Below are 14,502 nucleotides of genomic sequence, written 5' to 3'. Positions count from 1 at the left end.
GACTGAGCTTCATCTTGAGCTCTGCACTCAGTGCGGAGTCTGCTTCTCTTCCTCTCCTATGCCCCTCCCTCTGCTTGCATTCTCTCTAAAATATATAAATAAGTCTTAAAAAGAAATAGTTAACATGATAAATTTTCTGTTATGTGCATTTTACCGCGGTAAAAGGCTTTTTGGGGAAAAAAAAAAAAAGGCAAAACAAAGACTTTTGCAGACAAACAAAACCAGAAAGTTTATCACTAGTAGATCTATACTAGAAGAAATGTTGACTTGTGTTCTTTAGGCTAAAGAAGTATTGTACCAGATAGAAACTTGGGTCTATGTAAAGTAATGATGAGCTCTAGAAATGGTCAATATGTGGTTAAATGTGAAAGACTTGTTTTCCCTTTAAAAGGTAATAGGCTGGGGTGTCTGGGTGGCTCAGTCAGTTAAGCGTCTGCCTTTGGCTTAGGTCATGATCCCAGGGTCCTGGGATAGAGCCCCTCATCGGGGTCCCTGCTCAGCAGGAGGCTTGCTTCTCCCTTTCCCACTCCCCCTGCTTGTGTTCCCTCTCTTGCTGCGTCTCTGTCAAATAAATAAATAAATAAATAAATAAATAAAATCTTAAAAATAATAAAAGGTAATAGGCTAAGGAAAAATAATAACAATGTATTATAGGGTTTAGAACAACAAGTGTTGTTCCTTTTTATTAACCATTAATTCAACTTACCTCTTTCCTCTCACATTTTACCATAAGCATCAAGGTTAAACCATACCTTACACATTTTGTTTGGAAATCACCACAAATAAACATCCAAGTTCATCACTTAAAGGTTCTACTTTCCACTCAATGGTAAAACGTAACTCAACCACATTCTCTGTTACTTTATAACAAGGATCGTCTCTTTTCCAGAGTCAAACAATATGTTGCTCATTTCTCTCTGAGGCCTCACCAGAAACACCTTTGATGTTCATATTTCTAGCAAGATACTGGCAATATATGTGTTCTCTGAAATGACAGTAGCTTTCCCTATAGCTCTCACTTCTTTCTGAGCTCCCACCAGAACCACCTTTAAGTTCATATTTATACCAACAGTCCCTTCAAGGCAATTTAGGCTTTTTCTGTCTAGCACCTCAAAATTATTCCAGCCTCTACATATAATACAATTACAAAGACACTTCTCCAGTTTTAGGTATTTGTTATAGAAGTACCTCACTTTCTGGTACCAAAATGTCAACGAGTTTCCTAGGATTGCCATAACAAAGTACCACAAATTAGGAGGCTTAAAAAAAGAAAAATATATTCCTCATAGCTCTGGAGTCAGAATTCTGAAATCAAGCTTCAGCAGAGTCAAGTTCCCTTTGAGATACTGGGTAAAATCTTTCCTTGCCTCTTTTAGCTTCTGGTGGTGGCTGTCGATCCTTGGCACAGTCCATCACTCCAACCTCTGCCTCTGTCAGCACATGGCACTTCCTGTGCATTTCTGTCTTCACACAGCATTTCCTCTTCGTATAGGTACACCAGTCATACTGGAGTAGGGTCTATCCTAATGCCCTCATTCTAACTTGGCTACATCTGCAAAGACCCTGTTTCTAGATGCGGTTGTATTTATAGGTACCGGGGGTTAGGATTTCAACACATGTCAGAGGAGGCACAAGTCAGTCTATGACAGAGACTAATAAATAGAATATATAAAGAGCCCTTGCAATAAAAAGACAAATAATGCCATTAAAAATTGGCAAAGGATATAAAAAGACATTTTCTAAAGAAGATATACAAATGGCCAGTAAGTGTAAGAAAAGATGCTTAATATCACTTGGGAAAGTCAAAATTACATTAAGATACTACTCCACACCCACTAGGATGGCTATAATAAGAAAGACAGAATATAACAAATATTGATGGTATGGGGAACTCATAGAGTGCTGATAGGAATGTTATATGGGGCAGCTGCTTTGGAAAACAGCCTGGCATTTTCAAAAGGTTAAACATAAAATTAACATGTGACTGGGGCACCTGGGTGGCTCAATGGATTGAGCCGCTGCCTTCAGCTCGGGTCATGATCTCGGGGTCCGGGGATCGAGTCCCGCATCGAGCTCTCTGCTCAGTGGGGAGCCTGCTTCCCTCTCTCTCTCTCTGCCTGCCTCTCTGTCTACTGTGATCTCTCTTTGTCAAATAAATAAATAAAATCTTTAAAGGAAAAAAAATTAACATGTGACTTACCAATTCTACTCCTACGTACATACCCAAAAGAAATGCAAATATGTCCACACAAAAAAATTGTACATGTATGTACATAACAACATTATTCCTAATAGCCATGAAGTGGAAACTACCAAATGTCCATCAACTGGTGAATGGATAAACAAAATGTGTTGTAACCCATGCAATGAAGTATTATTTAGCCATAAAAAGAGATAAAGTACTTATTGATGCTACAATATGCTTCAGACTCGACAAGATTAATCCAAGTGAAAGAAGCCAGATGTGGAAGACCACATACTGTATGATTCCATGTGTATGAAATGTACCAGATAGGCAAATTCTTAGAGACTAAAAGCAAATTAGTGGTTGCCAAGAGTCTGGAGGCTAAGGGAATGGAGATTGACTACTAATGGATATGGGGTTTCTTTTGGAGAGATGAAAATGTTCTGAAATTAGATAGTGGTGATAATTGTGTAACTTTGTGAATATACTAAAAACCACTTAACAATATACTTTAAAGGGGTGAATTTTATGGTATGTAAGTTATAGTTCAATTTTTTAAAAGAATAGATGAAATTACACATAGGTAAGAACTGCACGCTGAAAATGATAAAACATTGCTGAGATAAAGACTCAAATAAACAGAAAGATATAGATCATGTTGACACATTGGCAGACCCAATATTGTTAAAATATAAATTCTGCCTCAGTTGATCTGCAGATTCAGTGCCATCCCAATCAAAATCCTAGCAGGCATTTTTGTCAAAAATGACAAGCTGATTCTAAAATGAATATGGAAGGGGCACCTGGGTAACTCAGTCAGTTAAGCATTTGCCTTCAGCTCAGGTTATGCTCCCAGGGTCTCCAGGCCTCTCTTGCTCAAATAAATCAATAAAATCTTTTTAAAAACGTATATGAATGCAAAGAACCTAGAACAGTCCAAACATCTTTGAAAGAAAAAGTTGGAAAGATTTTCTTTCTGATTTCAAGACTTACAATAAAACAACAGCATGATGTTATCCTACAAACAAATGTTTAGATTAATGTAACAGAAGAGAGTCCAGAAATTGAGCTGAATAACAGATTTTTTATAAAGGTGCCAAAGTGATTAAATAGTTATCTTTCCAATAAATCATTCCAGAATAACAGGATATACATTTGGAAATAAATGAACCTCAAACCTCACCTCATACTATATACAAAAATTATCTCCAATGGATCATAAACCTAAATGTAGAAGCTGAAACTCTAAAACTTTTAGAAGAAAAGAGAGGACAAATATTTTGTGTCTTTGGTATAGACAAAATATCTTAGATGGCTTATATGTCCTATAATAAAATTTTAAAAGAAAACTTTGATAAATTGGGTTCCATCAAAATTTTTAAAACAACTATTATTCATAAAACACTTTTAAAAATGAAAAGACAAGTCATAGACTGAGAGAAAATATTTAAAGTACATATATCTAATGAAGGACTAGTATGCAACATATATAAAGAATTCCTAAACTTAATATACATATAATTCAGTCAAAAACAAAATATTTAGATTGAGGTTTCATAAAAAAATGTATACTAATGGCTAATCAGCACATCAAAGCATACTCATTGTCATTAGATACTTTCAAAAGTCAAATTAGAACCACAGTGAGGGATGCTTGAGTAACTCAGCTGGTTATGTGTCTGACTCTTGATTTTGGCTCAGGTTACAACCTCAGAGTCGTGAGATTGAGCCCCATGTCTGGCTCCATGCTCAATGCAGAGTCTTCTTCAGATCCTCTCTCCCTTTGGAGATCTTCCCTGCCCCTTTGCCCCTCTGCCCATTCGCACTCTCTTTCCCTAAAATAAATAAAACTTTACAAAATGATAAAACCATAGTGAGATACAACTACATGTCCCCTAGAATATCTAGAACTCAAAAGACTGACAATAACTATGTTGATGAAAATGAGAAGCAACTGAAACTTCCATACTATTGTTGGTAGGAATGTAAGATAGTACTGCCACTTCAGAAAGCAGTTTGGCAGGTTTTTTTTATAAGGTTAAACATACATTTACTCTATGACTTGATAATTTCACTACTAGGTATTTATCCAAGAATTAAAAAAAACAGGTATAAGGATATTAGTGGCAGCTTTATTTGTAACAGTCAAAACCTAAAAACAATTTGAATGTTTATCAACCAGCGGGTGGGTAAACAATTTCTGGTATATCTAAATACAGGGATATTACTAAGCAATATTAAAAAAATGAACTACTGACAGGCAACAACACATAAATATCAAAAGCATCATTATAACTGAAAGAAGCTAAACACAGAAAAGTATATACTAGATTATTCTACTTACTTGAAATTCTAGAAAAGTTATGATAATAGAAGATGGTGGAGTAAGGACTGGTGGGAGGTGGGGTTAATGGCAAAGGGGGAGGGAAATTTATGGATTAATGAATATGCTTTCTTTCTTGATTGCAGTTATAGTTATAACTTGATTATAGTTATATATAGTTATAACTTGATTACTTGAGAGCTTGAATATAGTTATAACTTGATTCCAGGCTGTAGTTATAGGTATACCCACCTGTCAAAATTCACTGAACTCAACTCTTAAAATATGTATGTTTATATTGTATTAAACATTTCAATGACGCAAATTTTATAAAAGAAATGTAATAACTTTTAAACATATGAAAATGCCCAATTTCACTATAAATAGATAAAGATGCATTAAAACTACACTTAGATACCCATTCTCAGCTCTCATTTAGTAGACAATATATTCAGCTGGTGAATTCTTTAAGAAACTGATTTTTACAAGCATTGTGTAAGGAGAGGAAAATGGCATAATTCTTCCTGAGGAGTATCAGACAGTATCTACCTGAATTGTAGATCCATCTACTCTAATCCCATAATACCATTTCCGTGATTCTATCCTACAGAAATACCCACATATTTGTGCAAAAGACCAGAAACAACCCAAGTGTCCATCAAAAGGAGACTGGTTAAATAAATCATAGTACATCCACACAATAGAAAGCAAGACTGCTTCTAAAGAATGAGGAAGACTTTGGGGTGCCTGGGTGGCTCAGTGAGTTAAGCCTCTGCCTTCGGCTCAGGTCATGATCTCAGGGTCCTGGGATTGAGCCCCACATCTGGCTGTCTGCTCAGCAGGGAGCCTGCTTCCCCCTCTCTCTCTGCCTGTCTCTCTGCCTACTTATGATCGCTCTCTCTCTCTCTCTCTCTGTCAAATAAATAAATAAAATCTTTAAAAAAAAAAGAATGAGGAAGACTTTTTTGTATGATATGGAAGGATCTCTAGGAGCATCTTAGTAAAAAAAAAAAAAAAAAAAAAGAATCCAGGAAAGGAGGAAATCTGAATAAATACTCAAATGTTTTATATTTGAATAAAGAAATACTGGAAACTAATAAGAAAACTAAATAAGAAACTAATCAAAATGGTTACTAAAAATAAACTTGCCTTTTTAAAAAAGATTAATTTATTTATTTATGTATTTAACACAGAGAGAAAGAAAGAGAGAGTTTGCACAAGCAAGGGGAACAGCAGACAGAGGAAGACGGAGAAGCAGGCTCCCCTAGGACCAGGAAGCATGATGCAGGGCTCCATCCCAGGAACCTGGGATCATGACCTGAGCCAAAAGCAGATGCTTAAATGACTAAGCCAACCAGGTGCCCCTCAACTTGCTTTTAATTAGAGCACCCTGAGTTCTTTTTTTTTTTTTTAAGATTTTTTTTTTTATATTAAAGAGAGAGTGGGAGAGTGTGAGCAGGAGAAGGTATAGAGGAAGAGGGAGAGGATCTCAAGAAGACCTCTACTGAGCAGGGAACCTGACTCAGGGCTCAATCCTACAAGCCTGAGATTATGACCTGAGCCAAAATTAAGAGTCAGACACTCAACCGACTCAGCCACCAGGCACTCTGAGCACTACTGAGCTCTTTGGGAATAGTTTTGGTAAAAGTTACTGAAGTCTTGCCTGGAAATTCCTTCTTTCCTTCCCTCCACTCCTCTCTTCCACCTTCTCTGCTCTTTCTCCCTTCCTTCCTATAAAAATGCACTGCTTCTATGTAAGAGGGTTTCAGAAGAGAAGGAAAGATAACAGTTCCCTGGGTCAGAGCCAAGAAATCCTATAGCTGTAGTTTCCATGATACCTAAGCGTAAGGGCCTTTTTAGCCAGAGCTACTCCATCTTGGTTTAAAGCCATTTTATTGATTGTGCAGTAAAACTTAAACTGACCCTGCCCCCCCCACCCCGAGAAACTTACTTAGAAGCAAGTCTGGGAAGCCAGTAAAATATGGTCAGCCAGTTCCTAATAACAGAGCCCAGAATTACAAGGCCAAGTCGGCCAGTTCCTGATAGCAGAGTCCAGAATACAAGAACAAGTCAGGCCAGGTGGAGACATCCAATCAGTAAGAAACACACATACTTTTTCCCTAACCACCAAAGAATGTAAACCCTGCCTTTTGGGCGCCAACCTTGAGCACCAATTCTGACCAGAACAATAGGTTAGGTCAAACAGCTACTATAGGGTAAATTGTAATTCAATTGGCCACCTGCATGTGGCCTAACATGACTATACAATGTTACAATCTCATTGGCTACCTATATGTGGCCAGATTTTTGCTCTATAAAAATTAGTCTATAAAGCTGGGAAGGGTCACTCTCCTCGGAGCGGCCCTGGCTGGTCAGTTTGATTTCTAATGCTTGGCATAGTTTAAAGCTTTGCATAACTTCAATTTTGTTTACTTCTAATGCTTAGCATAGAATAAAGCTTTAAATAACTTTCACTTGTCTCAGTTTCGTTTCGTTTAATAACAGACCTAACATAAGAGATCTGGGCTATAGGGACGAAGGAGCTACAATAAAAACTAGCTCAGCAACAAGGAATGTCACTCATCGTAGGTAAGTAAGAGGAAAGCCCCCCACAAAGCAGTCTAGCTCCTTGCCTTGAGTGTCTGACACAGCCCTATCTAAAACATACGGGCTCCCACTGCATTCCAGCTTGATGGTGATTGCTTTGCCCACCACTGCAGAGGCTGATCATGCTGAAAAGACCAGAGACCATGCACAGCATCTAAGCCTTTCTGGTTCTTTACCCTAGTTTGTTCCTTTAAGTGGGACTTCAAATACCCACTCCATCATCATTGGTTGATTCTATAAACCAATTTCATTTTGATGATTAAAAATGCCCAAATTGGTTATATCTTTGTACAATTCCTTTTTTTTTCTTTAAAAAAGAATATAGTCCATTATATTCTTCATATAAATTTTCCCAGCAGGGAAGATGTGAACAGAAACACATCCTCTGTACCCCAATTTCTTCCTCTACTCTAACTGGCCAAGCAATAGAAGAAGACAAGCAATAAGAGGAGAAAAGCAAATAATTAGTATAATCACTCAGTGTACTCTGCAAAAATGCAACTCACTTCATAATTTGAAATCAGAAATAATAGACTTTAAAATACCTGTTCTCTCTGTTCAGCATCCACACTTTTCCCAGGGGAGTGGTTTCCAAGTTGCTTATTCTCTTGAGATTCACGAATCTCTCCTTTAAGTCTTTCAACCTTAAATACAAAAAGTATTTTAAATATGAGAGGATGGGGTAGGGGAGGTAGTTTGCTTTGTTTTTAAAAGATATAAGTAATACATGAATACATTCTTCATGAAAAAATTTCAAACAACATATAGGTATACAGAGTAAAAAGTGAATTTTTCCCTAACATAACCTTACCCCACAATCCCATTTCCCTTTCCAGAAGTATAACAATGTTTGGGATACACCCTTCTTAAATTTTATCATATATGTGTGTGTATGTATTACATACCTAAGTTTATGTTGGTATTAAATACGTAAATGTAAAAAGACTAAGACAACTTGAACAGTTGTTGTCTACTCATTTTTTATGACTGCATTTTAAAAATAACAATAAAATATGCATAATATAAAACTTACCATGTTGACCATTTTCAAGTGCACAGTTCAATATTAGTAAGTACATTCTAATTATTATGTACCATCACCATCATGGATCTACAAAATTCTTTTCATCATGCAAAACTGAAACTCTATGCTCATTAAACAAGGATTCCCTATTCTGCCCTTCCCTCCCCCCAGTCCCTGGCAACCACCATCCTATTTTCTGTCTCTATAATTTTGGCTATCTTGGTACTTCATAAAAGGGGAATCATATACTATTTGTCCTTTTTTGTCACATTTCAATTTGCATAATGTCTTCAAGTTTCAGCCATGTTCCAGCATAGGTCAGAATTTCCTTCCTATTTAAGGCCGAATAAAATTCCATTGTATAGTCCACATTCTGTGTATCTATTCATCCCTCAAAGGCTTCAACCTTTGGGCTATTGTGGATAACACTGCTATGAACACGAGTGTGCAAATATCTGCTCAAGTCTCTACCTTCAATTCTTTGGGTATATACCCAAAAGCAGAATTGCTTAATCATATGGTGATTCCACATTTACTTTTTAGGGAAAGTGCCATGCTGGTTCCTACAGTGACTGCAGCATCAATTTTTATTCTCAAAAAGGCACAAAGATTCCAATTTCTCCAGATTACCATCAACGTTTGTTATTTTCTGTTGCTTTGATGAGAGCCAATCTAATGGGTATTTAGTCATTCTTGCAACAAAATTACTTGAGCGCTTATTATTGTGTGATACACAGGTGTTGTGTGAGATGCTAGAGATACAGTTGTAAAATGAATGTAAACTAAAATTGAAGACACATATACCCAGAACTTGGAAGTATGTATTAAAAATCAAAAATTACTAAAAAGAAATGGTTCACAAATGTGAACCAACAACTCAAACTTAAATTATATTAAAAAGAAAAGATCTAAAAAAAAGAAAAAAAGAAAAGATCTTAGGGGTGCCTGGGTGGCTCAGTGGGTTAAAGCCTCTGCCTTCGGCTTGGGTCATGATCCCAGAGTGCTGGGATGGAGCCCCACATCGGGCTCCCTGCTTGGCAGGGAGCCTGCTTCCCTATCTCTCTCTGCCTGCCTCTCTGCCTACTTGTGATCTCTGTCTGTCAAATAAATAAATAAAATCTTTTAAATAAATAAATAAATAGATAGATAGATACATACATACATACATTCTAAAAACAAATTACATTAAACAACTTACCACTTCTCCAAGCACTTTTTTTTCGGAGTCAAGTGATCGAACCCGATTTCTTAAAGCCAGAATTTCCTTGTCCAGTCTCTCATTATGTTCCCTTGCTTTTTGTAGGTCAACTGAATCTAAAACAGAGAACAGGACACAGTTGGCTCAACTGGATCAAAGTTTCAATTGGAGGGACTAACTTTAAAAACCAAAGAGGTGCTGTTTCCTGCCTTCTCTTCAGTCTTTCCATGTCTCTACATATGGGACTCTGCACGGGAGAGCTGCTACTCTCAAGTCCAGCCCTGGAATATTCTACCAACCTATCGAAACAGAATCTTTTTCTCACACCAAACTAATGAGCTGGATTTTTTGAGAATAGGATTTCCAGCAATAAAGGCTCTTTGAGTTAAAGCAGTGGAAACTATGTTCTAAGATTTATACAAATGAGAAAATTATCTTCCCATCTTGCTTATGCTCCTGTCTTTCTTACATACCATATATACTCCTAGACACATATCTTCTACTCAGCAAGAGTAGCACCCCACAGATGACCAGTGCTGAGCCATGAGCACTGAATGGACGGATTTTCCTGGCTGAATCAAGTTTATGCACCAAAGCCATCTTTCTGTCTGCCCCACAGCCCATAAAACGGTAGTCCTCTCTGAGCTTAGCACCTCAAGGTAAGACCTGCTCCTTCCAGTGCTCACCAGTTTCAATATTGCAAACTTGCTACCTGAGACTTTGCTGAATTTGTAGCTGTTTCTTTTGAGCTATTTCTGCTCATATTTCTCTTATTTTTCTTCTGCTGCTTTCAAGTCTCCTTTGTTTTCCTTCTTCATCACCTGTTCTATATCAATTATTCCTTGTGCTTTTTCTTTCCTCCTTTTTTTCTTTTGTCCCCTTCGTATTTTTTCTCCCATATATAATTTTTTAATTTGAAAAGTGCAGAAAACCCACCAAAAAGAAAAAAAAATCATTCATAATCCTACCCTGTATGTGTGAGTGAATGTGTATATATAATGAGAGAGACAGAGACAGTTTTTTGCCTGCACAGTTTTTAAAGATTTAAACAATGCTACATAATCTGTCTGCAAGTTTACCACTTGTGACTATGTCATAGATGTCTTTACAGGAAAATCCTTATAAAGTCACTTTCCATTTCTCATTTGGAACTATTTTAAATTAGTTTTTTAAATTCATTTTTTAAATTTTTTTATTAACAAATAATGTATTATTAGCCCCAGGGGTACAGGTCTGTGAATCGCCAGGCTTACACACTTCATAGCACTTACCATAACACACACCCTCCCCAATGTCCATAACCCAACCACCCTCTCCTACTCACCTCCTCCCCCCACCCGCCCCGCAACCCTCATTTTGTTTTGTGAGATTAAGAGTCTCTTATGGTTTGTCTTATTTTAGATTAGTTTTACTGGTCCTTGCTCTTCCTATAAATGGAATCTTAATATATGTATTTTTTGTGTCAGGCTTCTTTTGCTCAATATATATTTTGGGGATGCCATCTGTCATATCGATAATTTATTCCTCTCTACTCTTTAGTCCATCTTATTCATATACCACTTATTAATATATCAGTCTTCATCTAGTCTTATTTTGTTCTGCACAGTGCAGCACTGTCCCAATGTGCCACAATGTGTGTCACTTTTCCCCTACTGAAGAAGATTCAGGTGTGTTGCCAGTGCTTTACTCTTACAAACAATTCTAACATCATTATCCTTGTTTATCAATCTTTAGGCATTTATGACATTATTTCCAAAAAATAAATCCCCAGAAATGGGACAGCTGGATTGTAAGATATGTGCATTTAGAAAATTTGATAGATATTGCCAAATTACTCTTTATTTATTTTTTAATGATTTTTTAAAAAGATTTTATGTATTCGAGAGAGAGCAAGAGACCAAGAGAGCATAAGCATATGGAGAGGCAGAGGGAGAGGGAGAAGCAGATTCCCCACTGGGCAGGGAACCCGATGTGGGGCTCAACCCTTCCAGGATCCTGAGATCATAACCTGAGCCGAAGGCAGATGCTTAACTGACTGAGCCACTAAGGTGCCCCCCAAATTACTCTTTAAAAAGATTGTAGAAAGTTACATTTTGTGTAATGACACCGCCCATTTCTCCACACTGAATGTTACCAGAATTTCAATTTTCATAAATCTTAAAAATGCATTTGAATGGCTCATTGTAAACAATGATTTATTTATTTTAGAGAGAGAGAGAGAGAGTAAGGGGGGTGCAGAGAGAGAGGGAGAGAGGAAACCCAAGTGGACTCTACAGTAAGTGTGGAGCCTAACGCAGGGCTCAGTCTCACAACCCTGCGATCAGTCAGGCCTGAGGCGAAACCAAGAGTGGGGCACAACCAACTCTACCACCCTGGCACCCTAATAATGACTTGTTTTAAATGCAACATTGTTTTGCTGATCACAATATGAATAAATATAGGCTTTTTGTTAAAAAGAAAAAAGTATACAGTTATATTCAAAGTGAATATTCTCATCTAACCCTTACTCACCACCCTGACCCAAAATAATATGGTTAATATTTAGTAAATATTTTATATGCATATTCTTCAGACAAGGGTTATACTAAAAATATGCAATAACTCCTAAATCATGGCCCCTCACGTATAAGAACATAGCTCCAGAGAAGAGTTCTAGAGAATTGCTAAGTATTATCTGTTTAGTGGCTGGGAAGACAAAGGGCAGAGAGGAGCTTGGCCAGCTGGAGTAGCTGACAGACAGCTGAAAGACTCAGGCCAGCAGCTATTTACAACTGATACAAAATTATTCCAGTGTCTTCACAACTTTATTGCCATACATTAATGTGTACCACCTCATAGCAGTCCTGTGAACATACACAGACACACATACATATGCAAAAAATAAAAACCAGAATAGCATTATTCCACATATACAACTTGCTTTTTTTCACTTGATAATATATCACAGATATCTATTCACATCTGTGCACATAGATTTATGTTCTTATTAATAGATAAACAGTCACTTAGTTAGCCAATCCATTGTGGATAAATACAACTTAGTTTTGTTACCCCAAAAGTTACTTCTTATTCTTTGTACTTCTTTTTTTTTTTCTTAAAGATTTTATTTATTTATTTAACAGAGAGAGAGAGAGAGAGATCACAAGTAGGCAGAGAGAGGAGGAAGCAGGCTCCCCGCTGAGCAGAGAGCCTGATATGGGGCTCAATCCCAGGACCCTGAAATCATGACCTGAGCTGAAGGCAGAGGTTTAATCCACTGAGCCACCCAAGTGCCCGGTACTATTAATTCTTAAAACTTTTTTTAGAATTTACTAGTGAAGACATCTGAGCCTAGAGTTTTCTTCATGGGAAGATTTTTTTTTTTTTAAGATTTTATTTATTTATTTGACAGACAGAGATCACAAGTAGGCAGAGAGGCAGGCAGAGAGAGAGAGAGGAGGAAGCAGGCTCCCTGTGGAGCAGAGAGCCCGATGCAGGGCTCAATCCCAGGACCCCGGGATCATGACCTGAGCTGAAGGCAGAGGCTTAACCCACTGAGCCACCCAGGCGCCCCCTGGGAAGATTTTTAACTACAAATTCAATTCCTTGGGCAGATTTCTTCTTGAGTGAGGTTTAGTAGTTTGTCTTTGAATGAATGTGTTCATGTCATAGAGGTCATCAAATATAGTGGCATAAAGTTGTTCAAAATATTCCCTTGTTATCTTTTTGGTCTGTAGAAATGTTCTGTCATTTCTTGTACTGGTGATTTGTTATCTTCTCTTTTTTTTTTTTTTCATGATCAAATTAGAAGTTTACCAGTGTTATTGGTCCTTCCAAAGAACCACTCTTGGTTCTACAGTATACTCTCCTGTGGTTCTGTCTTTAATTTTTTACACTTCAACACTTATTTTTAATACCACTTTCATTTCACTTATTTTTGCTGGGTTTTTAAGGTGAAAGGTTGGATCACTTTGAGTCCCTTATCAATTTCTGGTATAAGTATTAAATGGTATAAATTCTCATCCAAGAACAGATTTAGTTACTTCCCCCAAATATTGATATGTTTTTTTCATTTTCATTCAAGTTAATTCATGGAAAATATTTTCTAACATCTCTTGTAATTTTTTCTCTGAAGGCATGGCAGTTTAGAAATACCTTATTTGGGGATGCCTGGGTGGCTCAGTCAGTTAAGCAGCTGCTTTCGGCTCGGGTCATGATCCCAGTGTCTTGGGATCGAGTCCCACATTGGACTCCTTGCTCGGCAGGGAGCCTGCTTCTCCCTCTGCCTCTGCCTGCCACTCTGCCTCCCTGTGTGTGCTCTCTGTCTCTCTCTCTCTGACAAATAAATAAAAATAAAATCCTTTAAAAAATTTTTAGAAATATCTTGTTTGGCTTCCAAATATTTGGGGATTGTCTAAACATACTTCTGTTATTGATTCTTTGTTTAATTCTATTATGGTCAGAGAACACAATTTGTGTGACTTCAGTTCCTCCACAGAAAGTTGTTTTACGGCTCAGTACAGCCTCTCCTTGTGAATGCTCCACGCATACTTGAAAAGAACCTGTGATTTGGTGTTTTCTATAATTATCAATTAGGTCATGTTGGTTGGTACTATTCTTAAGTCTTTATCCTTACTGATTTTGTTTCCTTGTTTTATTAGTTGCTAAGAAAGCAGTGTTCATGTTATAAGTATTCATAAATTAAGAAAAGAAGGGTCAACAATCCTGATCACCAATTACAATGTGTGGAGTTTTTTTTCCCCACACATCCAGGCAATTCTTGGACACCAGCTGGGTATCCTATAATTCAACTCAATTCTGACACTATCTAGCTTGAGACAGCATCAGATTCCATATGTAAGGGCTCTGTCCCACAAGAATGCCTACCATTTTAAATGTCAGTGACAAACCCATCTTGTTACCTGTGCTTCTGACAGACTGGTTATAAATCAGAGGTTGCCATGACCCCCACCTTAATTTGATTAATTTGTCAGAGTGGCTCACAGAATTTACAGAAACATTTTACTCACTAGATTGCCAGTTTATTATAAAAGGATATAACTCAAGAATAGCCAGATGGGAGAGAGGCATGGGGCAAGGTATAAATAAAAGGGTGAGGAGTTTCCATATCCTCTCTGTGCATACCACTCTTCCCAAATCTCCATGTGGTCACCAACCCAGAAGCT

At 37.3% G+C, this 14,502-nt stretch overlaps 1 protein-coding gene across 2 annotated transcripts in view; it reads right to left on the bottom strand.

The window, feature by feature from the left end:
* CCDC30 (coiled-coil domain containing 30) overlaps positions 1–14,502 on the bottom strand; it is a 115,892-nt gene that overhangs the window by 73,080 nt on the left and 28,310 nt on the right. For both annotated transcript variants that reach the window (XM_045064333.1, XM_004740631.3), the window contains exons 9-10: positions 9,338–9,453; positions 7,661–7,759 (exon numbers count right to left, since the gene is read on the bottom strand). In XM_045064333.1, coding sequence (XP_044920268.1) covers positions 7,661–7,759; positions 9,338–9,453 — 215 coding nt within the window. The remainder of the gene's footprint in view (positions 1–7,660; positions 7,760–9,337; positions 9,454–14,502) is intronic.

The sequence above is a fragment of the Mustela putorius genome, unplaced genomic scaffold (assembly GCF_011764305.1).
Source record: "Mustela putorius furo isolate JIRA1106 unplaced genomic scaffold, ASM1176430v1.1 tig00003853_pilon_pilon_pilon, whole genome shotgun sequence".
Lineage (NCBI taxonomy): Eukaryota > Metazoa > Chordata > Mammalia > Carnivora > Mustelidae > Mustela > Mustela putorius.
The sequence above is the reverse complement of the archived record's forward strand: the minus strand, read 5'-3'. Positions and strand labels throughout refer to the sequence as shown.